The sequence below is a fragment of the Mus pahari genome, chromosome 19 (assembly GCF_900095145.1).
Source record: "Mus pahari chromosome 19, PAHARI_EIJ_v1.1, whole genome shotgun sequence".
NCBI classification, from domain to species: Eukaryota; Metazoa; Chordata; class Mammalia; order Rodentia; family Muridae; genus Mus; species Mus pahari.
The window spans coordinates 64,440,372-64,466,842 of NC_034608.1; the positions used below are offsets into that span (position 1 = coordinate 64,440,372).

Genomic DNA, 26,471 nt, shown 5'->3' on the forward strand with positions numbered 1-26,471 from the left:
CACACACAGCAGATCTGAAACAGCCCCAAGACCATCTTCCTTTAAATTCAGTGTAATTTACTGCTCTAAATGCCTGGTGTTCTCCCCCAGCTTTAATTTGCTGCAATCTATTTATTTTGGAGCATTATCAAGACTAGTAATTTAAAAAAATTGTAAGTGATCTTCTTTTTTTTCATATATCATATAGATGACTTCTAGAAGAGAGTATCCTTTTCCAGTGAATTCCGGGGCAATCTGTAAATCTGCTGGGACCACAAAGTCCAAGATTTAAGGGGGCAATGAGAAACATGTGTGCACCAGCTTCTAAGCTGCTGCTGGGTCTAGGTGCATGATTGCCTTTGATGACTGCAGACCCAGGAGTTCTGCGTAAATCATCTGCCTTTGCTCAGCGAGACACGAGACACCTGCTTTCAGTTTCTGGTTGATTTTCAGGTCATTACTGCTCTGTAAAACACCAGTCAAACAGCTTATGCAACCCCACTGCCATGCCGTTAGCAGCTCCATTACATTAATTCATAATTTAGATTATTTAGTGAGCCCAGCTTTAAAAAAAAAAGTGCACTTTTCTTTGCCTTTTGGGGTCTTTTTATCATGCCTTCTGAAATGTTTCCAACTGGGCTCAAAAAAAAAAAAAAAATCAGCTGGTTAAATGAAGATTTATTGACTCCTTAACGGGATGTCCTGTTAAGTCTCAGGTATTGAAATTGACAAAGTATGTGAACAGTGTCAAAAATACTCAAAATGGGAAGTTTGATGAAAAATTTTGCAAAAAAAGGGGAAAAAAACCCACATATAAGCAGTTTTCTCCAACACCCCCATCAGCATTTCACACAAAGCATGCAGAATGTTCTCCAGACCCTTATGAGTCTACGTAAGGAAAGCAAGCATTAACCTCTTATTGAACGGACTTTCTCCAGGGAGCACGTGGGTGCTATCCGATCCAATCAGGAAACTGATTCGGTCATAGAAGGACTTGGCAGCTTGCTGAGATGGTGTCTGAAGGCTTTGGCTAATGATATCCTGAGGATCAGGCAAGCCACGACAGTAGGGCTGGTTTTGGCAGGAGCTCTGGAGGCAGCAATCAGGATCCATGCAGTCAATGAGTCCGTCTGCAGAGGAAGCAGCAAACCGGTTAGCTGGCTCGCCGGCTCTGCTCCATGTGCCACGCCCAGCGTGGGGTGACTTGTGTCTACTGGCAGGTTTGTTTCATGTCAGTTAATTTGCCACTGTGTATCTGACGGCTATCTCTACCAGGCATCCTTTTGGAAGCCCGATGAAATACAGACATCTTACTTGCATCTGCTTTTACAGAAAGTAAAGGGCTAGATTGAGAACGGTTGAAAGTAATCATGTTGAACATTTATTCCCAGGGAGGAATGTGCATTACTGATTAGAACACCTTATTAGCAGGAAGGAATCAAGACTAGTTGTAAACACAATTATTGAAGCAGTCTATGTTTTAGAGAAATGCCCCAGGAGTTCCCATACTAGGCACACAGAGAAAACAGACAGGGACCCCGGATGTTGAAGCTCTAAAATCCGGAAAAGAACTGCAAAAGGAGAGATGGGAAGGGGCTATCACAAACACGCTAACATAAAGTGGGTGAGTTTAGCCAGCCATCTCCCATAAAAAGAGTTCTCCTAAGAAGGGTAAATTACATTACAGCAGGGAGTAAGGCATTTCTCAAATTGATCTTTTTCTTTGCTACCCCTAAAATGCAGGATTATTAAAAAATAAGAAAACATAGCAAATGTGAATTAGTCATGATCATGGAGGTTATAAAAATGTCAACCATGGATCATGGACCTATGAGATACATGATGTAAAGGAGAATGGGTACAGTCACTGATGTCTTCACTAAGAATATTACAAAGGAACACTTGGTGGCTCACAGTCACACGCCACATGACACATTTCTGTTAACAAGGAACTGCACGCAAGTCAGTGGTCTCAAAAGACCTAGTGCTGCTGCCTGCTAGTGTGACCTGGGTGCCCAGTGCGCTGCCAGTCACAGGAAACTGGGCTGCAAGGAATATGCCATCAAGTACAGAGCATTTAATAGTGATAATAAATGATTATGCTGCTGGTTTATCATTTGTTCCATGATATCATTTGCCATCTCCTCAGAGTATATTCCATCCGGGGCAATGAAAGGGCTATTTCAAATGATGTGCCTTGTTATGACAACAGAGGTTTCTCATGCCTCAGGATCACCGTCTCTTTAACATTAGGTGACCAGGATAAGCGAATGCTGCAGGTCTCAGAATGCATCTCGGGGCTGAATATATTCCGTGTGAGGCCTATCACCACCCATGTGATATGTGAGTGGCTGCCGGTCACTGCCATGGCCCTCCCTTTAAGCCCATAGTCTGATCACCAGTTAAATACATAAAACTGGACCTCTCGGTAACTCTATCTCTTAGAATACATTAATGAAAACTAGTGTGAAGACATCAAACATTCTCGGGTAACTGACAAGACAGTTTGAAGCTACTTTACAAGTAAGGAGCAGGTGATCTCATGGAAAACCCAGATGAAAAAATATTTAGGTGATGTCTATGTTTTATTTATACAAGTAAAAAAAAAACCCTACTTTATTTTAAAAGTATCCCAATAGTTTATAGTTTGCCCTTTCCTTATCTGATGGCAGACCGAGACAGAAGGAGGTAACAGCGCTGATAAGCTGGCAGGATGGCTCAGTGGGTAAACGTGCCTGCTACCAAGGTGTGTGTCTGACCCGAGTTTGGTCTCCAGTACCCACATGGTGGAAGGAGAGAGCTGACTCCTGAAAGCTGACCTCTGACCTTCCCATGCCTGCTGCAACACATGCATATATTCTTCACAATAAATAAGTAACATACTAAATTCTCTCTTAACCAAAGAAATAGATGAAATTTCCAGTCCAGGGGGAGGTGACCAGTAGCACAGGAGAGGCAAGAATCGTGAGATGCACAGGGTAGGACCCTTAGTCTACCGGAAGGGGAACTGAGCAGGTCTTCTGTTTCCTTCAGTCACTCCTGCCCTTCCTTGATTTTTCATGTCAATATTTAGCTTCTCCAGCTCTCAGACCATGCGCATACGCACGCACACTCCCTTCACTGTGGTCCCGAAATTTGAGGGACTGAAAGTGTGAGGGTGACTTCAGGAACGATGTGAACAGAGAACCTCTGCCTCTCTGGCCCTGACGTCCACTGGGATGAAAGATAAGGCTGTGGAGTAAGGATGGCTGCAGCCATCTTTCTGCCACCACAGGACCTATCCGGCAACCGGTTCGTCCCAGACTAAGCAGAGTCAAAGGCTTGAGCAAAACCCAGCAGGTCATAAACACAGTGGCTGGCTGGCCTCCTTGGGGTCTTTTAATAAACTGCCCTTGGCCTTCTAGAAGCTACGGCATTCCTTTTTACTTTAAAGTCAATTTGGGTTGGATGTTTTCGTAATCCCTTGAAACTGGAAGAAGCTGAGCTCATCCACAGACAGCAACTAAAATTCTCTCTGATACTTCCTTTGAAGTTGGGGGGAAGCGAGTTCAATAGGGGTGGGGGTACCTGACATATGTTTATGATGCTGGTCTCTTCTTATATAAGCGTTTTAAAGGACCGTGATAATTTCTATACACATAGGAATGAATGGTTCTGAATTTCTGATGAGAGATATTACATATTTTTCTTTATAGGTGCCACTTTTCTGTAGATAGTGCATATTACGAAGGTCATAGGTTGGTGACTATTTGGAGCAGCACACTTATTTTCTTGACAAACTCTAAAACCATGTGTTAAGATAATCAAATGAAACTGAGCTCTGAAATTTCATGTAAATTCATCAAAAATATTTCTTTCCTACTGAAAAAGCCATAAAGATGAAAAATGTATAAATATTTCTTGATATTTCTAATGGAAGAAAGATGAGGCCGTGCTGAGGCCTTATTCTTCACGAGGATATATTATAATAATAATATGATAAGATTTTTTTTCCCTCTCTTGGAATAGAAGCATAGATTTCAAGACCTGGTTCTCTCAGTAGATGACTGACCTATTGCTTCTATGCCATTTTTAGCTTCAAAACCAAAATGAAACAACCCCTTAAAACCAACTTTAACCATTAAGTGGTGATTTATGACTTTATGTAGAGTTTCTATGGGGATCTATCTCACTTAGGTGAATAGCTTTAGAGGGTAACACATATGCTTGAGAGAATAATTAACATTGCTCTTTTATATTCCTATAGCACCTCCCCACATAAACCCTCCCCCACAAGGGAAAGTACCATCAAATATTATATTTAATCTCCATTAATCTGGTAAATTCAGAGTTAACTGCTCCTGTCCCACTATTCCCGCAATGCCCTCCCTTAGGCAGTATATGGCCCAGCTGCCGAAGAGGAGCGCTCAGGTCTGGCCATTCATCTTTGTTAGTTTATAAAAAGCAAATGTACATCTGGCGTGTAGTCTGCAGGTCATAAAACTGCACGGGATTGACACCTTCTGAACTAATCAGTCGGAAATGCATTTTTACAAGCCTCTCTGCTAACATCCATCAGAGGGAGAATCTCATTTTCAACGGGCGAGATGCAGGGACACACTGTTTGTTATTTTTTTTGTGCGGAGTTTATCAGTAACTTGCCCAAGCAAGTGACGGATGGTTATGAATCTGGCTTCCTATAACTTGATTTTTCATTCTTTGTCTGCACTCACAGAAGAGAGGCCTATCTGGTACCACTAAGTTGATTACGCACTTGCCCAAATGTACAGCGTTGCAAAATTGTCTCTGTGGAATAGCTTCTCAAAAAAAAAAAAAAAAAAAAAAAAATCACTGGGATTCCATGGTAGTCTCAAGAATGTTACGATGGCTCACGTTTGGCTGGGATAGACACCATTTTTTAACAATATTAATCATAAAAAACTGAAAGATCGGGCTGGTGAGATGGCTCAATGGGTAAGAGCACCGACAGCTCTTCCAAAGATCCTGAGTTCAAATCCCAGCAACCACATGGTGGCTCACCACCCGAGATGAGATCTGACGCTCTCTTCTGGTGCGTCTGAAGACAGCGACAGTGTACAATAAAATCTTTGGGCTGGAGTGAGCAGCAGCGACTGGAGTGGGTGGGGTTGACCGGAGTGAGCAGAGATCCTAAAAGTCAATTCCCAACAACCTCATGAGGGCTCACAACCATCTGTACAGCTACAGTGTGTACGCATATAAAAATAAATAAATAAAACATATTAAAAAAAAAAAAACCCCGAAAGATTAGGAAATGTCAAAGTTCACTGAATAGCAACCTTCATTATTCGTGAAGAGCCTTTCTTCACATCAGGTTGCGTTATAAGTGGCGCTCTGATGTAAAGTAGATATGTAATTTATGCTTTCCTCCATTTGACTCCTCACGTTATTGCTTTAGCGATATTCTGCCCATATTTTAAAGACGTTCTTGTCTTCCCCGAGGCATCTGCTGCTCTTTAATAGTGGTTAGTTAAGTTTATTTTTATAGGTTGCCAAAACAGTGGGTATTTTAGGTTTTGTGAGCCATGTAACTAAGAAGCAGCCCCTGCAGAAGCGCTCTGACAAAACCTAAGTGGATGAAGGCAGCCACAGAGTTTCAGTCAGAGTTTATTTACAAATATCACCAGCCTGTGGCCACAATGGACCACCTCTGCTCTCGCCTCCAGGTGTCTACCCTGATTGATATATATATATATATATATATATATATATATATATATATATATATATATATATTTACATCATCCTTGGTATATTTTTCTGTCAGATTTAATCAGTACACCCTCAGTCAAATTATTAAACTCCGGTTCTTTTCCTAGTTCACCTCTGATACTGGCCTTGCTGTTTCCCCAGGCTCTCCTTTTTTTTTTCCTTGAAGAATAGGCATTTTGATTTGTTTCTAAAACTTTTATCTCCTGACCAGGGGGTGGGGGGAGAGATAAGCCTTCTCTTTTCCTTCAGGCCAATTACTGTCTACTGCCTTTGCTCCTCATGTCCCGCAAGGGCCCAGAGCAGAGGCAGGGTTGTGGTCCTGAGATTTTTATCAGCGTGTCACGCACAGCTCACCCCTCTTCCCAGTGATCATTTGGAAACATCTACACTACTGCATGGATCTGACCTTCACCACCTTCTTGTTCTATGGGAAGAGTTCACAGTCATGCAGATTCTATGCTCTTGGCTCCCGTGGGATCAATTTTTGACCTATAAAAAAAATATCTGCCTTCTAGATCTTTCTAGCTGCATATTATACAGGCGTGAGAAGCCAAACGTATCTCAGGTACCTAACATGTCTCAAACACAATGTCTTTCCCTTCCTCTCTAGACTTGTTCCTTCCCTTGCATTTCTAACTTCATGGATGGTACCAACCAATCTACCTACATCACTTTTTCTTTGTTAAAAAAATCATATTAATTGCTTCTCTCTCTCTCTCTCTCTCTCTCTCTCTCTCTCTCTCTCTCTCTCTCTCTCTCCCTCTCTCTCTCTGTGTATGCATGCGTGCGTGCTCATTGTCATTGAGTAGATAAAGCTGTTTGGCCAATGGGCTCCAGGGACTGTATGTTTCTGCCTCCCCAGCAGTGGGGACTATATGCTACTACACCTGGCTTTAAAAAAAAAAACTTCAAACAAACAAACAAACAAACAACTCATGTGCTCTAAGGAACAAATCCAAGTCCTTTACCCTGCAGGCAGGAACTTTATCTATACAAGTAGAAACACCCTGTGGGTTGGCTTTGTCAAGAGCACTGGCTGCTCTACCAGAGAAGCTGGGTTCAATACCCAGCATCCATATGGAGTTGCTTTGGAAAAGGGGATGACTGTCAATTCCCCAGAGCAGAGATCTCTGTCAACCTTACCATGAGGAAAAGACTCCCCTTGGCTTCAAAAGGCCACAGCCCACCAGTGCACACGGCAACTGTTTGAACCTTAAAAAGACATGGCCTTTACTTCCTGTGAGTGCATAGGTAATAACAGTGAATGCGGATTAGGCTCAATCTATTCTACTAGTGGTTCCTTCCTTCTTCCTGCTCCCTCAGATGCTCCTGTCCATTGTTTGGAAATCGGAGAGCCACTATGTCTGAAAGACAACAGGAAGGACCCAGGGAGGCAAGGATCCGTAGCTTCTTAGTGACCTTCGTGACCCAGGGAGGCAAGTGAGAGATTCCTTCTTTATAATCAGACAGTGGTGATGGGGTTGGTCAGAGTGGGACAAGGGAAACTAGCGTGGAGTAAAGGAAAAACCCTGGTGGAAGAAGGCATTTAGCTGTTTCCCTGTGTGTGCTTGTTTTAGTCTAAACACACATTTGTCTATTACCTACCAATCTACCTACCTATTTACCCATCCATTCATCCATCTATCATTATCTATCTATCTATCTATCTATCTATCTACCTACCTATCTATTTATCTATTACCTATCTATCTATCTATCTATCTATCTATCTATCTATCTATCTATCTATCTATCTATTGGTGTATATTCATTACACATTGTATTGTGTTTTATGAAGACATTTTAATATAAGCCTATCAATTTGGCCATACTTTAATCTATCTTTGTCACTTTTGGGACTGGTAAACCCACTTTCCCTGTCTTTTTCAAAGATTGTGTTCAAACAAGAGACGCATGTGCGCGCGCGTGCACACACACACACACACACACACACACACACACAGGGTGTTGTTTCATTTCTGGCTAGGGCCAAATCAACCTCTTCACCCTCTCCTCTTCAGTGACTTAATATGCCAAATCAAGTTACTTAGAGGTGTACTGGCTAATTCAATATTCTGACATCAAACCTAACGTAGATAGATAATGGCCCTGCAACACCCCGCAGTCCAGATGTCCTACAGTTTCTGTACCACCCTAATTTTAAGCCTTCTGCCCCGTTGTTCCTTTTGTCGCACGATCCCACTCTCCTGTGTCTTATGGCATGTGTCTTGATTGCCTTTAGTATGACAGATACTGTCTCCAAGGCACTGCCATGCACCTATCTCAAAGACCCCTCTAGCGTGGGCTACCAGGCACCCAGGTGACCACCGCAGGGTATGATGAAGGCAGCGCTGAGACCTTGTCTTTGAAGAACCAACAAAATTAGGTTAGGGACGGCCATGCAAATTCCGTGAGATAATAGAGAATTCACAGGAGCGGTTCTCTCAGCTCAGATTTCCCCTCAGAGAGAGAAGCTGAGAGATAGCAGAGCTTCATGCTAATAAGAATAAACAAAGGGGAATGGGGCCAATTCACAGTTGATAAATTTTTGAGGAAAAGGATAAACCTCCTTGGTTGATAATAATACCAAAGAGTTGATTAGCCCCTAAATTACTCTGCCTGGTCTCTACAGACTCGGCCTGCAGTTTGCATCCCTCTGAGAGCAAGCAGGACCCCCTCAAAATAATCTCCTTTTAGAGGACTACAAAAAACCTGGAATGCACAATCAAGGAGAAAGAGTCACTCTCCTCCCCTGGCACCAGAGACAATGGGATCGGAGCTCTTTTGGGGAAAGCCAGGAGTTAGGTCGCCATCTGGGCTGTGTCTCCGAGAGGATTAATGCTGCCATTCCTGTGAGCACGTGATCAAGAGGAGTTTGGGCAACAAGGTATTATTAGCTAGGGAAAGCTCTGAGGGTTAGCGGCTGCTAGAATCCATTAGGGGAGGGGCAGGAAAGAAGGTTTTAGAAGCAGGGCTACTGGGTTGTCTTGATAGCCAAGGAAAGTTATTGGGGAAGATCGTCTGGAAGAAAGTTAACAAGTTGCCTGTGGTGGAGGGTATGCCTGCTGCTGAGGGGTGCTGGCTCAAACACAGAAGAGGCCTTAGGCCCAACTCTACCATCTCTGGTAACCTTCTAGGCCTAGTCAAGAAAAGCACCCCGGAAACGCAAGAGGGGAAACAGGAAGGACAACGGCTGCAGCACACTGCACTTAAAACCCTCGAAGCCTTTTATTTCTGTTTTGTAGGTGAAGCAATCGAGAGCTGAGTCACCCCTAATGGTTTGTCAAAATTAAACAGCTGTCAGGGGCAACCATCCCATCACCAACTACCACTCTCTATTCTCTGAAATTAAAGTACAATAGCATGGGGGATGTGCTCAAAGGGGAGAATAATTATTCCTAGCCGAAGGCTTAAATTGGGTGGAAATATCACAATCCTTTTACAGGGGTGTAAAGTTAAGGATAAAAAGACAGTGGAATTCAGCTTCAAGGGGACGGTTCTCTCTTGCTGTCCTTTTTTCTTCTTCTCCACCCCCCAGCCCCTCTCCCCCGCCGACAGTTTTCAACAGAAGAGTTTGAAATTAAAAAAAAAAAAAAAAAAAAAAGCCTGGTATCTTCTGGCTTGTTTAGTTATTAAAATACTTCTGTGGCTCTCCCAACTCACAATGCCCTGAATACCATTGTTGAAGGAATGGGGGACAATGGATCCTATACAGTAGCTCCCATCACCTTGCCTCTCCTCAGTGACAATCACCAGGCAATCAAGCCATCAGCAGTCACACATTTTCAACCCATCTAACAGATCTACAGGGATCTGTTTTTTTTTTTTTCTTTCTTTCCAACAGATACTGAAACAGTCACTGTGACTTAGGGACTCAGGCTCTGGCACGGACTTGGTTTCCAGGTTTCAGCCCTTCCTTACCTCCTTCGTTGTCTTTGCTGTCTGTACAGAGGGTCTCCATGGCTACGTCACAGCCCGCGCCTCTCCACCCTGGCTGGCAGACGCAATGCCAGCCGTTTTGGTCCAGTGTGCATCTCCCATTGCTGTTGCACAGGCCGGGGCAGCCCTCTGTCAAGACAAGGAAGGGAGACACCACTCTGATTTGAGTACTGAAAGACGTTGTGTCTGGAGGGAACAGATACAGGACACTTAGTGGGAACAGGCCTTTATAAACAGCACAAAGACTGTAATTGCACATGGATAGAAACAGCAACATTATCCAAGGAGTTTAATTCTTACCCAAGTGGCATCTTTGATGGGCCTGACCCTTGAGACACCACTTACCTGTGTAGGACAGAAATATATGCAACGACCCACTAAGTAGCTTCAGGCCAGACAAAATTAACTTGACATTTTTTCCCCCCTTTCACAAAGCAACAAGGTATAGTCTATGATTTGGAAAAGCATCTCAGGAAAATAATTTCAGACCCCCTTGTTCCAATTTTTGATTTGTTGCAAACATTGCTAGAAAGCTCCTTTTTAAAGCACCTGGTTGCTTTAAAAAAAAAAAAATTCCCCTAAATTCAAGAACACGAGTGTGGATGTGAATTTATGACTGATGTTTAAAAAGAGAGCATTAATTTTATCTGGCCTCAGAGTTGCCGAATATTCATGTGAAATTACAGTGTATTAAATAATCGCACAAAGTATAGGTCAGTATTAATGACTATACTTTATGCCGAGAGTACATTCCTTTTCACAGACTAAGCAAAGCCCAGGAGAAGGGAAGCAGCTTTAGCGTCTATTCTAACAAACATTAGGATTCAGGCTGCATACGGATGGGACGGGACCAACAGGATTTCCAACTAAATGTAATAGCTGTGCAGATTTGATTACTTAGGACGGACAAAATGAAATACCATAAGGACCACAATAAAACATCGATAGACTAAACAAAAACACGGTAGTGGCGTGCTTCAAGACAGATAGCGAGGGGTGATATTTTGTGACAATCTCCCTAAGGCTTTTATGCTGTTACCTTTATATCCTATCTTGTCTGCTTTTATGGGCAAGAAGGGAAAATTTGGGAAATCATTAATTTAAATATATCCAAAATTGATAATTGTCTCAGCCTAACATAATTTTTTATCCTCCCCCCAAAACCAAATTTTGCCACTGCCTATTGATGACATCTGGCATGCAGCCAACATGATCTACTTATGAAGGATGACGCTCAGGTGGATTCTGTGGTCCCTGTTATGAGTGTGACATGGTGCTGACAGAAATAAGGATTAAATGCTCTAAACTCCTTCACTGACCTGGCTAGCAATCAAGTCTTGTTGGCTAACTGTGAATCATTTGGTGCAAAATACATATAATAAAACACTTGCTCCAGCAACTGGGGGTCGATACACAGCTCTTATCCTGAGAGCACCCCACTTGTTGGGGGACCTAAGTTTTAAGGGAGCAATGTGTTGTAAGATGTTTAGTCTGCATTCAAATGACCATTCATGTATGGGTCTCCAGTGTGGAACCTGAGGAGGAAATATCTCAAAGAGACATTTCTGTTTCTTAAGCTCCTCAATTACGGCCAACAGGAAGAAGGTTGCCTTCTGACAGAATGATACTTAAGGATACCATCAGGCCAGGATGAGATTAATTCTGTGGCTTATTTTGTCTTTAGACAGTTACTGCCTGTATCTATGGCTTTGTTCATACATAGAAGGTAAGTGTTCCTTATCAGTGTGTGCTCTTGTGGTTTTTACTGAAGTAGAAGTATTTAATCACCCCACTGCCAATGTGTAGCAGGAGTAACTGCTTGCACATGGAATCAGGATAGGAAAGCCTGGATATTGCCATGAATATTTTCATATTCTAATGGAAAACACAAACAAGGAGAGGAAAATAGGTTGTCTGAGGGGAGAGGGAGGGGTTTTCTTTGCGCTCAGCCTTGCTCCGCCTATTTCTATGGTAACTGAAGACAGGAGCCTCTGCTGTTTTTTGCCGAGCAACGTTATCAGTGCTGATGCAATGACATGCACGAGATTTTGTAGTTTTGTAAGAATAACGAAAGAGAAATTATGGCATCATCTATACATATACATTCTGACCCATTTAGAACGAGCCAAAGAAGCTTCCATCTGAGGGTAACTGAGATGGTTCTCTCTCAACACATGCTAGCAGAATAGTCTCCAGAGTGACAACTCCGACTCTGTGATAAGAGTATTTATGATTCTTTAATTTACAATTTAAGGCTCATTGGCTGAGTTGCGAGCAACGGAGCTTTTGGAAGCAAAACAGAGTGAACCCAAAAAACAGCAAATGTACTGCAATCTTCAGTTTCGGTTTTAGTGACAACTATTGTTTTAAGTTGGAATGAAATCTGTGAGAACTGAAAAAAATTATAAAAATGAGACACAGACAACTTAAGTCTCGATAATTTAAATCCGAGGCATCTCACACCACGTAAGCCCAAGTTATAATTTACAAAAAATAGGCATGAAAATGTCTACTGTTACACCTAGCGCAATCGGATACACAGCTATATAGTTATTTATGCAGATATGGCAACAAAGAGTAGATATACAGTACCTTTAACTATCTTATCCAAATAGTGAGCTTGGGAAATTGAGAAGGGAAAAAAAAAAAAAAAAGAACAGACAGACATTTCAGAAGTGTCACATGGGACAAGGAAAATTTCAGAATTCACATGCAAATCGAGGAGCTGCGGCTGACACAGACCCACGTCACATGACAGAGATGTACTTCGACTCTTCTAAAAATGCACTACTCTCCGTTTTAGTCAATGTGGTCACGACGCCAGAAACCAGTCTGGGGGAAGCTAACACCTCCCTGCATGGGTTCTCTGGAATACATGCCGTTCCCGTTCCTGTTAAGACTATAGCTACACAGACTTGGTGGAGTGTGTGTGTGTGTGGGGGGGTCTTTATGGCTAAAGAATTTTAGAAGTTTACTGCTATGAGATCTACAGTAACCAAAGTTGAACAGTTGATAAGTAAATAGGCATCAAGGAAAAGAATGAAATGAAAAAACCATCAGACAAATGTATTTTCATTCTACTTGGAAAAGGGCATATGAAGCCCTGTAGGAGTCTACAGTAGCCTTTGGCTCCAAGCCAGATGAACAAGCTGTTTCACATATGTAGTCCATTAGGGAACAGGAGTGGTCCAAGACATTGTTTCGTCTCAAGGACCATCTTTTTTTTTTTTTTTTTTCCTCACCGGGTTTACAGGACCAGCTGGACCAAGACTGTATCTCTAGCTGCCTGTGCACCATTTATCTTTCTGAGACAGCCTCTCTCCCGTCACTCAACGGCAGGGACCTAATATATTCTTAATAAGTCTCAAATCTTCTTGCTTTGTCAAAATTCATACATCTTTAATGATCTGAAATTGCTTTTCAAAGGTGCTTACGTTGATTATTTTTCATTACTGACATATGCAAGTGGCAATGGTACTCCTAACGGTACGATTTACATGGTAACTTTCGCATGAGGCACTCCGGGTTGCTGGCTGTGTCATGTGGGTAAACAAACCCGTAAGTGGTTTTGACACATCTGTACTGTGTACATAAAAGGATCCTTCGACTTGCCACAGGATTCCATTAGAGGCTTCTGAATTGCCTTTAAAAATAAGAACGTTTATGGCTAATTGACAATACATTACAAGGGAAATTAAGGTGAAAGAAGAAATGACATTAGGTCTACTCCGCATTCATAACTTAGTGAGCATAATTCATCTCTTAAGCATTAAAGGAGAAATGTATTACTGCATCAGGACACTGATACAAATTTTTAATAATTCCTTCAAGTATTATAGAGTCTGCAAGAGCTCTGTAATAGCTCATTTGATGATCTTCACGTAATCATAATGATATTAATAATCTAGAATTTCCGATTCAGGCAGGGTAATGTTTCCAAGGGAATTCTTAGTTCATAAAAATTAGTTACACTGATTACCGCTGGCCAGTATATCACGTGCTTTTTATATCAGATCTGCTACAGTTAATGCAAACAAAGTAGAGAACAGAATCTGCATTCTGATCTCTATTAGTAGGTTTAAGGGGACTGAGCGTTTTCTGACCAGTCAGTCCTAGTTAATTTAGTAAATAGAATCAATCATGCAAAGCAATGGGCTGATGCACAGTAAAGGTAAGTCTGCCATTGGCTCAGGTAGATAACAAGAGGAGGAGCTGAAATTAGAAAATGCATTGGAAAATACACGGTAAATCATAATTAGCACAACACTTTAAATTATCAGAAGTACTTTAACACAGCGTCCATGAAAAAACTACAAAGCAGCTATGAAAGTAAGTGTACCGAGAATAAGATATCAAGATTTATCATTTTCATATCACAAGGAACATGTTAAATATCATAAAGAATCACTGATAGCTTAAAACTAAGACTAAAACCAATCACCTATATTTTACTTTGAAGGGTAAAGTTTGTGATCACGGCCTCAAAAGCCTGATTCTGAGTAACGAAAGGAAATATGGATGCACGAGGTTAAAATAGTTAGGGAAATAATTGCAACAATAAAAATATCATTATAGAAGTCAGTACAGGAAATAATCAGAAATATGCAGGCATGTTGCAAGAAGCCATTAGGAATAATCATCATAAAAACAATACAATATAGTTAAAAATTAATATACCTAACAGTTGCTGATATGCACATTAGGTTGCAGAGAAATTACTTTGAAAGTGTATGCTTAAACTTAAAAGAATACCACGTAGTTGTACCAAGTTTTAAGGTCTCTTTTGCCCCCTGAATGGACCTTTCTTATAGGTATGTAGGCTAGCCATTAAAGAAAAGCTATTATTATGTTTTATTCATGAAATACTTTCCTTGACATTTAGAGGGTTTATCTCTTAAGGGGATCCACATAGAACACAGGAAGAGTAGTTCCACATTTCTTATACGGAGGAGATTTCTCCACCTTTATTTTGGGTTTCATATCTGAAAAAACCGGTGACAGACAAGATTCTGAAAACCACACGCACACTACAAATACAAGTGGTCGAGACAATTCTTGACACTTCTCTGAACTCTGCCTCTGAGTGCCTTGGCGATTACGAGCACTCGGCAGGTATATCAACAGCTCCTGGTTCCTACCTCTGACCCAGGTCGGCCTTTCCGTTTAGATCAGTTTCAGAATGACCTCAGAACACCTACGGGCTGTTCTCTTCCCAACCTTGCTTCTTGAAGGTAATAAAAAGGCTTTAGTTTATGGTATTAGGCTATGCACTTTATATTATTTGTTTATTTAATCTTCAGCACCAGCTTAGGATGTAAGCGTAACTGAGACCGCAAATACAGATGAGAGAGAAAGAGACTGAGTGCAGGTACGCAGGCCAGCCCCGTGGGCTGTCTGGCTCCAGACATGGCTAAGAACCATTGTCATGAAGCCATCTCTTTCCCCAGTACATATATGTACTGCTGCAGGAGGGATCAGAAGGACTGCACACCCATTCTTGACCTAAGAGCGTGAATCTTTGCTAAAGCCATGGGGATAATAGCGCCACCTTCTTTTAGATGTCTTCCACAAGGCTCCTTTGAGTAACACCAAGGGAGTGTATGAGTTAGCTATACGTCGCTGCGACAAAAATGCCAGTCAGAAGCAACTTAAAGGATTAGGCGATTCATTTTAGCTCTCTTTCAGAGGTACGATGGGGGTGGGTGGGGCAGTTCACATTGTGGGTGGCCAGGAAGCAGAGAAAAGGGAATATTGATACTCACCTGCCCCCTCCTCGTTGTTTTGCTTTTTGTATCCATTTAAGTCCCCAGGCCATGTTGGTTCCATTCAGGACAGTTACTCCTCCCCTAGTCCCCTCTGGCAAGGCCCCCATAATTGGACATAGACATATACCTCAATTTCCTGGTGACTCAGTCTAACCACGTTGACAGTGAAGATGAACTAATCCTCAAAAAGAGTCTCCTTGCAATGAATGTCGGGATGCAGATGCCTTTCATGGCTCTGACTAATTCCTGGCTTTCACTGTCTCTTTCAAAATATGTCCATTTTCAGAGTGGCCCCTGGGACACAGCAAGTGAAAGACTAGGCACTAGGGGTCCCTGGTCTACTTGCTGACACTGGCGGGCAATGACCTGGAGACTGTGGGTGTGAAAGGCCAGACTCATCAGAAGTATTGCCATTGGACAACCAGCCAATATGCTTTCAATATCAGCAAAGCAAAGGGCTGGTCCCCCAATCTTTGTACACGTGTCTCTCGGTGTCCTGTAAAAGAGAATCCGTTCTCTTTTTAAGCCTTCTCACTCTTTGGGGGAAGCCACACAGAGGTGGATAAGATGTTCTGCTACCTTCCCGCTCAGTAGTGAGCTTGGGCTCTAAGGCCCTTTGGGAGTACCTGTTCACAGGTCGCATCTGCTTTCTAACACGATGGTACAGGAAGGTACAACATCACCATGCAGGTTCCTCTGAGGACTGTCATCAAAATCTACAGCTTTAATGAGTTTTACAGATGTATGTGACTTTATGCATGAATAGTCCCCATTAGCATCGGGATAATCAATGTATTATTGCTGCTGCCTGGTTCCAGATAGTTTTAACACGTGTTACGGAAGGTAACGAAAGACACGTCTTATGAAGGCTTCTGTATGTTCTATGGAGAAGCGATCTGTTGGGAAAGGAGAGGAAGTTTGTACTAACCCGTTTATCAATCTTCCCCTTCTGTCACCTTCATGTTTCTCCCCTTCCCCCTAACACACGAGGGTGTTAACAGTAACTGCCATTTACTATTAATTATATGTGAAAACTACGCTAAGCATTTACAATATATTAATCCTCCTACGAGTTAAGAGGTAGTCACATCCATATCTTTCCCATTTTAGGGGCAAAGAGAGAGGCACAGGACCGGGTACTGACTTGTCTAGGCTGAACCTGCAGGCAACTGGGAAAGGCAAAACCCCAGTCGGGCGATCCGTGAGCACCGAGGGTCCCATCTGGACTAAGCCAGTCAGGTGTACAGCTCAGAGGACCCCGGGCTGTGTGACTGTGTGAGTCGGAGCATGCGCATCATCTGTTTCGGGATTGGTCCGGGAAACGTCTGACCAAGTGAAAAGCATTACTTCATCAGTGCAGATGAAGGGAAGACTGAACGCAAGCTAACTTGAACCACTAACTCACCGATACCCCAGTGCACGTTAAGAGTACCCTACAGGTTTTGGCCAAGATGCTATAATGCGCAGTCTTGAAAACCAGTAGGCAGGCAGGTTAAAATACACACACAACCCAAAGGGCTGAAGACAGGAACAGAAGCAGTTCAGCTGACCTATAAACGCCGCACCAGGAGGACCTGCTCAGCCGTACAACCGAGGAAGGCTGCTCACTGAAAAAAAACGAGGTCAAAGAATATACATGTCTGTCTTCTTTGGGGAGGAACATGGATGTGTAGAAGGCGACTTGGCATGATATTGATTCCAAATCACCATCACGCCGATTCTCATGAACACGGAGGAGAGACGGAGGCAACCACGTTGGCCCCATGTATATTAAGTAGCTCACAAGGGAAAAGGGAAAGGGTCTGTGTGTGCATAGCTGCTGCTATGTTTGGTTAGGAACGGTTCCCACTGTTTCCGCCGTCGACAGTGTACTTGGTTGGAACACATTAAATTGTACAGTATTTTCACGGGGCTGCTGAATTGACTCTCAGGTTTAAGTTAGACATAGGCAAACAATAGAGGATTGAGGACACTGGAAATACTTCTCTCTTTAATGACAACAGTCAGAGCTTAGGGGGGGGGGGTCTATCTTCAGAAGAGGTTAATTCACTCAGAGGGGTGCACACTAAAGCAAGGAGGTACTCCTCGCTGCGGCTACGACTGCGACGTCCCTGGCAGGGAAGGCAGAGGTTGTATGTACCATTGTGCGCCTCACAATTTCTAAAACGCAGATTTAAAAAAAAAATGATTTGCATTAGTATCTCATTAAAGTTGTAAGTAAGTATCATTCTTAGATTATTCATGCCCCATGCCCTAGTAGGACGACAGAGAAGCTACCGTCTGCAAATAAGTATATATTAAATCCATTTATTCCAATCAGCAACCGTTTAAATCAGCATGCAGGCTGCATACCCATTGAGTTGATGTTCCTTAATTGGTACTCACTGTGCTGTTTTATTACTGATTACTACACCATAAAGGATTATGATACTGACATCATTTTAAACACCATAAAATAATTTTATATTCTTAAGAGTTTACATAGGTCCATTAAAATATGCTTTACCAAAAAAAAAAAAAAAATCCCCAGAATCTTTATTCTAAGATCAGGGAAAAGCATTTAAAATATTCCACACCATCTAGGAAAGCCAATGAATTTGAATTTCAACATCTAGTAAGTGTGAGATGGTGTCAAATAAAGAAAAATAGCTTGTGTGCATATGTGCATAGTGTGCTTTTTTAGAGAACATTTACTCCCCCAAACTGGCCCCCTTCTGAATACCTGCTTCAAATATATTTGACAGTTTAGGTATTCACTGTTTTTTTTTTTTCTTTTGAGACAGGGTTTTCTCTGTGTAGCCCTGTCTGTCCTGGAACTCAGAAATTCTCCTGCCTCTGCCTCCCAAGTGCTGGGATTAAAGGCGGGTATTCACTCTTTACCCCCTCTCTGGTTTTGTTTCAGTTTGGAAATTTGGTGTATGAAATTTCTGGATGAATATATTGTTCCTCACGTTATCTACCCAGGTAAATCACTATGCTTTGGTTTGTAGTAAAATAGTCGCTTCCTGATTTAAACCAGACTATAATAACTCAGATCACAGAGAAAAGATGCTTTGAGACTAACCACACTATTATTGTAAGGTCACCACTGTCATTAAAGGGCCACTGTGAGTTAGGTACAGGGCCTCCTTACATGACAGTATTTGATATTTCTTTCAGTTTAAAATTATATGCCCAACTGAGGACTATATATTTACAATGGGGGGGGTGTACTCAGAATGCCTGCCCAGACACATGGATGTCAACATATGCAGAACTTGTCACAAAAGAAGCTATTGTCTGGCACATACTGTGCTGAGCTTTGTAATAGTCTTCCAATGTGGCATGATTCCTCCTATTGGATCATATACAGAAACATGTTACCAACACATGTCTCCTTTAGCTTTCAGTCCCCGGGTTTTACTGAATGACATAAGGGAAAACCCAGCTTAGGATTTTGTAGATTCAAGGGGGCGGGGGTAAGTGTGGGGTAAAGGACAGGTATAGTTTAGTGTTCTGATGTGGGAAAAATGAAACTAGCCAGAGAGCACTGCTAACGTTAATAAAAAAATCTTATATGGAATGAGGGTGTAGCTCTGTGTAGAGCATATGCTAACTGGGTTCGATTCTCAGGATGCTCTCAAAAGTACAGCTTGATGAGGCAACTCAGTGGGAGGGCCCATGCTTACTGCGTGTTAGGCCCTGAGTTCAAGCCACAGAACACACATATGCGTGCTATAAAATTTTATGTCAAGAGTTATGTATTTGTGATATTGAAACAAGAACTGCAATGTGTCATACACTGCTAAAACACCAATCAGAGCTGGGGGTGGAGCTGTGTCCCTTTATCCCAGCACTTGGGAAGCAGAGACAAGAGGATCTCTGTGAGTTCGAGGCCAGCCTGGTTTTCATAGTGAGTTCCAAGACAGCTACAGCTATACAGAAGAACCCTATCTCGAAAAACAAACAAACAGAATATTAGTCAGAGGGAGGTCCTGTTTTGTTTAGGATAGAGCAGGGGTTACCTATAATCATGACTTCACTAGTCTTTATATATTTGAAAAATTCAATACTTGAGACAAGTTTGGGCTGGGAACGTAGCTCAGCGGCTAGTGTGCTTGCCTAAGATGCATGAAGTCCAGGGTTCAACCCCCAGCAGAATGGCTGTTTTATGTAATGGTGCATGCTTGCAATCCCGACACTCGGGTGGACATAGAAGTCACCTCCTATCAGAAGTTCAGGGTCAAAATATGTTACTTATGGAGTTTGAGAGCATCTTAGGTGGCATCAAATCCTGTCTCACCAAATTAACGATTAATATTTAAAATTCAAAACAAGGAAAAGTTTGTAGACTGTCAATTAGGTGAATAGAGTGGTGGGTCTTTCTTACATCAGTTTTCGTTTGAGCTAGGAAAACATTAATTAAAAAAGATCAAATTGTCTTTTTTCCTCCACCCAGATAAACTATAACTCATTTATAAATATGTAGACGCTGATAGGTAATTCTTTCAAAGATGACTTAAATAGAATGACTGCCTTTTCCTTGAGTCTGCGGTGAGAAGGTGCACAAAGGTATACAGATAACATTCTATGCCTTCTCCCCTATGGGCAGACACTAGTGACAAATATAATCTACTCATTTTCTACTAGTACATTGTTCAGTGGCCAAAGTCTGTATAAAGTAGCCTAATAATTTCAGGTGACATAGAAACTAGATATAAACTTAAAATTTGCAAAGGGAAACACATTTTTTTCAATAGTTTCCAACCTCTTCAAATTCTTCCCAGTATAATTAATGTTCTTTAACTTTTTTGTTTTTATAATTGTTATTTTTATTTGAAAAACTCTAAGCACTATTCATAGATATATTTTAAACCTTCCTAAAAATCTTTCAAACTTCCTTGAAAAAAAAAAAAAAAACCTCATAGACACATGGCATTTTATTACTGAGCAATGACTGTTACTTCTTCTGTTTCTATGGCAATTCAGATTTTTATGACAAATGGTTATTAGTTTATTATGGAAAAAAAATTCCTACTCTATAAAAACATACATGAGCAACTAACATACATGATTTACCAGGCAGCCTCAGCTAGTTCTTCATCGCATGATCTCAGGAATAGCTCTTGTTGGGTTTGGAACGGGGTTCTTTTGTACGTCAGCCATACACCCAGAGAGAAGGTCTACAGGTTAAGTTCTATGAACTGCAGTTCCCTGAAGGTCTAATAGTTTTACCTTATAATACAGTGAATCTATAAAGACCTCTTTACATTATTTCTCAGTCCATGGTATACACTTAGCAGATAGTAGGTATTACTAATTCATCTTATTCAGTCTATATTTGAAAAACCCAGACTTATGAGGTAACTTATAATAGTGATGAGGATTAATATTATATAGTATTACTATTATATAATATTAAATATACAACAACAATAATGGTAATTATTATTATTATTTTAAGAAACCAGAAAGAAAGGGGAAGTTTGACTTTAAGCAAATGAACTCAAGGCTGCTAATAATTTGTTTTGCACTATGCATACGATGTCCTCTGGCCTATGAATGCCAGGGTGGGTCCCTTATTCTTCAGCTCAATATCCATTCCTTTGGTAGGGACATAATTTATATGATTGAGTTCATTCTCTGAGGGGAGCACAACCCCATTGTGTGTGTATGTGTGTGTGCGCGAAGAAAAAAGTTTTCTTCCACGTCATTCAAATAATTCCGCTGACTTAGCTATATGATATTAAATGATTTATGATTCAGCTTTTTAAATGAAAGCATACCACTACTTCTCCTATTGGTTTCCTTTCAGGAAGGTAAATTAACATTTTCTAAATGAGCTTGAGTGTCCACATAAGTATTTAAACCATCAACTCAGAAGTCCATGCTAGCGTTGCAGTAACTAAATGGGAACCAAGGCCTTTAACTAGCCTCTTTTCCATGCACGTCTCTATCTGTATATTGTGAGCTTGCTGGGAATTTTGCATTCTATTTTCATTCCGAAATGTCCCAAGCAGATGGAATATACATTGTTAACTTTTATAGCAGACTGCGATAAATTTAAATTCGTGCCTCGCCATTTTGGAATAAAGGAAGACCATTCTCAGCCTAGACAAGTTTTCCAGAAGTGTGGGTGTCCCATGCCCGTGACCGTGAGTATCTGGACTTCCACAGTGTGGCTTGGGCTTATACTGGTCACAGGACACCAGATGGACGCACTAGGAAGAGTTGATAAAATCACCACGTAGATTTTCCTCCTTTCACATTTTAGGCCATCTGGGTGCCATGTTCCTTCCCATGGACCAGTGTATGGGGACTGGATGACCTGCCTTCATGACAACCATTACTGGGGATTCTCCTTACAAGTCAAGAGCTGGGCTGACTGTGAAATGCACTATTTTCTCCCTCATTGTTCATGCGGGGGGGGGGGGGAGACTAATGAATGGATACCTGCTGCCATTAATCCACAATTAGATCACATGTTTAACCGCATGCTTTCTATGCATGCATATATAAATATTAATTTCGGATAGGAAGGGAATCATTCGGTAACAATTAAACAGCTGTAACCTGTCTTGTGTGTTAAAGCATGGAGCTGCAGGCAACCTCCATAGGCAGATGGTTTTACCCACCCATGCTTAATGTTAAAGACTTTAAAAAAAAAAAAAAAAAGAAAGAAAGAAAAGAAAAAAAGAGGTGTTGACAAATCAGAATCAGTCTGCATAGTTTTAATGCAAATCGGTCAATTTGCAATGTAGATTACCCTAAAAAACTAATTTGGCAGATAGGAAAAAAACTAAGCTCTGCTGTTAAAGGAAGGCATTATATCACATTTGGAGGTAGTAGGTTCCCCACCAACATAATTATTTACTAATTTCATTCAACCAACAGAGTTTAATGGAAAAGCATCTGGCAATGTATTCATATTTAAGGACCTTCTTTGCTCCTTAATTTACCCAAGGCACACGCCTGTTGAATCCCAGAAACGACAGCCGTATTTCAGAGGGTTGTTTTCCACTTTCATTAAAGGGACACTCAAACAGGAGAGGGTCATTGACCCTCTCATGAAGAACCGTAGGAAAGAAATTGGCTTCAGTCACACCATTATCTGTGAATACAGTAAACAGGCCCGGGCTGGGGGTGGCGGGCACTGCTTTTCGGATGAGCTATTAGCATAGGAAGATTTGTCCTCTGAAATGAGGTAGGTCCCCATGACTGTCTAAGAAACACCTGTCCCATGCCTGGTTCTATTGGCAGTAGATAGTGCAAGAAGAGACCCACAAGTGGGTAAGGTGCAGAGAATAAGAGACCACAGAATGCTTAGCCTACACGGGACACATATGTAGTATGCCTCCTCCTGAAAGGCACAGGGGTCGTTGTGGAAGAGGGAGTGGAGAGAGTGTAAGAGTCAGATATGGTGGACAACTGCAAGGAAACTGTCCTCTGAATCCGGCAGGACAGCCGCACATACAAGAACCCAGCATGCCCAAGCCAGCCTGAATCCCCGCATGGCAATGGGAGCTGTTTGCAAGTGCTGGGAAAGAGAGACGGTTCTCTCCAAGGGTGAGGCTCCTGATGGGTTTAAAGAAATGGACACAAATTTGAGTGATTAGGGGAGTGTGGCTGAATACTATTAAAATGGATAAGGAACTCTCAAAGAACTAATACACTTACAAAAACTTATATAGGCACATGCCTTTAATCCCAGTACTTGGAAGGGAGAGGCAGGCAGATCTCTGTGAGTTCGAGGCCAGCCTGGTCTACAGAATGAGTTTCAGCACTGCCAGGGATACACAGAGAAACCTGTATTGCAAAACAAACAAAACTTTATACAGATGAAGATGAAAGCAACCAGCAACCAAACGGGCAGGGGAAAAGGGAAACCAAGAGGCTGCTGCCCACTTGTCTTATGCATGAAAGGAAAGTCGGCCAGGGCAAGACTGAGTCCACGCTGCGTGGAGGAGTAAGACAGTGTTTGGAACTGTGGGCTTTATTCTCTCACCCTTACAATAAAGTAAATCAAAATCTACTGTGTTGTGTACATAGTGAACATGCATGCACTCTATTATCTCTCTCTCCCTCTCTCTACTTTATCTATCTATCTATCCGTCCATCTGCCCGCCTGCCCGCCGGCCACCCGCCCACCCACCCATCTTTGAGATAAGGTCTCTCACTAAACCTTGTGCCCACTGACTGTCAAGACCATTTGGCCAGCAAACACTTGGCATCCTCCTGTCTGCCTCCCAGTGCTGGGATCATAGATCCAGTATCCATGCTAAGCTTCTTACATGGCGCTGAGGATCTCTGCTCAGATCCTCAAGCTTGTAAAACAAGTACTTTACTCAGTGACCAAGGTCCCCCAAGCCCCTAACTTTTTATTCACTTCCTTAGGATGCTATCACTCTTAACACATATACCAAAAATCACCTAATCTGCATATTAGTACCTCCTTAGCTGCCTGCCTCTTTAAGTTTACTGGGTAGAGTTTTGGGAAAGATGGAGCAACTTTATAGCCTTTCCCTTCTTTGCGCATGCCCTGAAATAGTTGAAAACAATCTTGTGTACAAGGCTTCACGTCCTAGTGCCACGGTTCTTTACCTCCCAACTAAAAGGCTTCTGATGAACTTGGCCAAAACTGAAGAGAATATTTTTTATTTTTCTTCTTTGTTCAACTGTATATCTAGCCGACTGAGGTTTAAAACCTGAGATGAGAAGTTTTGGTGGTAGCTAAGATCTTAAAAATGGTTCTTAAATGACACAAATCAACAAGGCACTCCACACTGAAAAAGATATTCCAGTGTGTTAGCACAGAACCAATGGCAAGTTTACATAAAACAATATGATATGAAACTGACGTGTACCTCAGTAAGCCTTTATTCAGTGTTAGGGATCGAGAAATGTTACCCCAAAGCATGCTGCTTGGTGAGTACCCTGATCTGAGGGTGAACAAGGTTTCTAGGACCTCCTCCTACCTGCCACCCCCTTATGGGTGGCGGAGGGGGTGCCATGTCTCTGCAATTGCTTGATCTACCTAAGGAGAAGCAGTGTGTCCTGGTCCTGGATGCCACAAACATCTTATTAAGCAGAGAGTCTGGCACTTGCTCTTCTTGGAAGTGTTATTTGCATTTCTTTTGTGTGTTTGGCTCCTCCCATCTCTATGGTTTGCGCCTCCTGGGAGTTTCCAGGTCCCAATTCTATCTTGTCACCTTCCCCAGAAAAATCTTATGTCTATCTTTCTGCAGCTTTTAACACTTGAACCACCTGACCTCTTGACTTTTCTTCATATTACGTGTTAAGTCACCACGCAAACTTGTACAGCAGCAACATACTTATATCTTACTTTCCCATTCACTTGTACAGCAGCAACATATTTATATCTAACTTTCTCATTAATCTGTTAGTTTGTTTCTGTTACAAAACTGTCCCGTCTATCTGTCTCTGGACATCTTATTTATATTACAGCCTTGAGTTTCTAAGTCTTCAGGAAGTGAGCTGAAACCCCCTTCCTCCCTTGCATCTGTTAACATCTTTCAGAAAACGCTTAACCAAATGAACTGACTTACCACGAGAATGAGACTTAAGGACCAACGGAAATCTTAGACACAGCACAGAACATGCTAATTTAAGTTAATGGAAATCTTAAAGTCAATGGAAATCTTAAGTCAATAAAAATCACAGACACAGTAGAGAAATTATTAATTTAAATAAATGAATTAAAACAATTCCTTGAGGGCCGAGAATGTAGCTTGGGGGTACATAACCTACTTGGCATGTGTCAAGTCTTGGGTCCAAACTCTAGCAGCACCATCCCAACCCCTTCAGATCTTCAGTAATTATGATTCAGAAGTTGTTTTCCCCAACACACAGTACCCCTACACAGAAAGTTAGCTGAGCTCTAACTAAAACTCGCTAGGAAACCATGCAGTGGGAAATACATAGAAGCAAGGATGAAGAAGACGAAAGGTTGTTCAGATCTGAGAACGGAGGCATAGTTCATAAAACCCAAGTGAATATAAAACAACAGAAAACTCACTGGCATTTTCTTCTGTTCTGCTCCCAATGAAAAAAAAAAAACCTTCAGGGGCTTTAACCCCCTACTTTTTGTTTTCCTGAAAGCTGATGCATCTGAAGCCAGGATGCCTTCCGGTAAGTTGGGTGAGAAGAAGCTTAATGTAGGCACCGAGTTGGTACCCAACTTTTAACAGAGGAGGTAGACTTGAGAGGAATCGGAGCACAACCTCTTATCACAAGGTAGAATTCGTTAATCATACCGGGGCTAGGAAAGTAGGTGAGAAAGGTTTCTTTGAAAGATCTCGAATATCCCATCCTTACAGGCAATGTGTAAGGCACCTGCTTGGGAAAACTGTATGTTAATTCCAGGTACATTCATTCACCCACAGGACAATCATCCGAAGTTCACAATTGACTTTCAGATGTCCCACACATTGTTCCATTTCTAAAGCACGGAAGGCATTAACAGCTCCCTAAGGGACACACCTGTCACAAAGATGTACCTCTCGGCCACAGTTATCTTTTGACTGACATTCTCAGGCCGATGCTGCTGTTACCTTCTAATAAATCACAGCATCAAGGACAGGACAGAAAACAGTGAGACTGGGCCCAGGAGAAGGGCGCTCCAACAGCAAATGCTGACTATGCTCAGATTTCACCCCATCCTTAGGGATAAGGAAATGGATACCCTAAGAAATAATCCCTCCCCGTGACTGGGGAACACCTGTCACAACAGCCCACAGGACGGTGATTTTACAAATGCTATAGAAAGCCAGGTGCCAAGGCAACTGAAGATTCAAATCTAAGTCCTTTTATTTTTGAGGATTTGAATGGTATAAGAATATAATTTAATTATTTGATACTTAATATATTCATTAAATCATGATACATACATCATACATAGGAAGTCTATAATGATGCAGAAGGGCAGGACAGAACGGAATACTATATAGACTTAATGCAATGTATTTCAAAACCATCCAAAGAAGAGTGTAAATTTACTGCAACTCTGTTGCTTTATGGGTATGGGTTATAAAAGCAGAAATCAAGCGACTCAAATGCTTT

General features: G+C 41.8%; 1 protein-coding gene across 12 annotated transcripts in view; it reads right to left on the reverse strand.

Moving 5' to 3' along the window:
* The window catches only part of Tenm3 (teneurin transmembrane protein 3), a 723,224-nt gene that overhangs the window by 74,039 nt on the left and 622,714 nt on the right, over window positions 1–26,471 (reverse strand). For 6 of the 12 annotated variants that reach the window (XM_029531758.1, XM_029531759.1, XM_029531767.1 and 3 more), the window contains 4 exons: window positions 12,241–12,267; window positions 10,688–10,708; window positions 9,631–9,777; window positions 893–1,109 (listed from right to left, as the gene is read on the reverse strand). In XM_029531758.1, the coding sequence (XP_029387618.1) occupies window positions 893–1,109; window positions 9,631–9,777; window positions 10,688–10,708; window positions 12,241–12,267 (412 nt within the window). The remainder of the gene's footprint in view (window positions 1–892; window positions 1,110–9,630; window positions 9,778–10,687; window positions 10,709–12,240; window positions 12,268–26,471) is intronic. The other 6 variants (XM_029531763.1, XM_029531760.1, XM_029531764.1 and 3 more) reach the window with 3 other exon arrangements.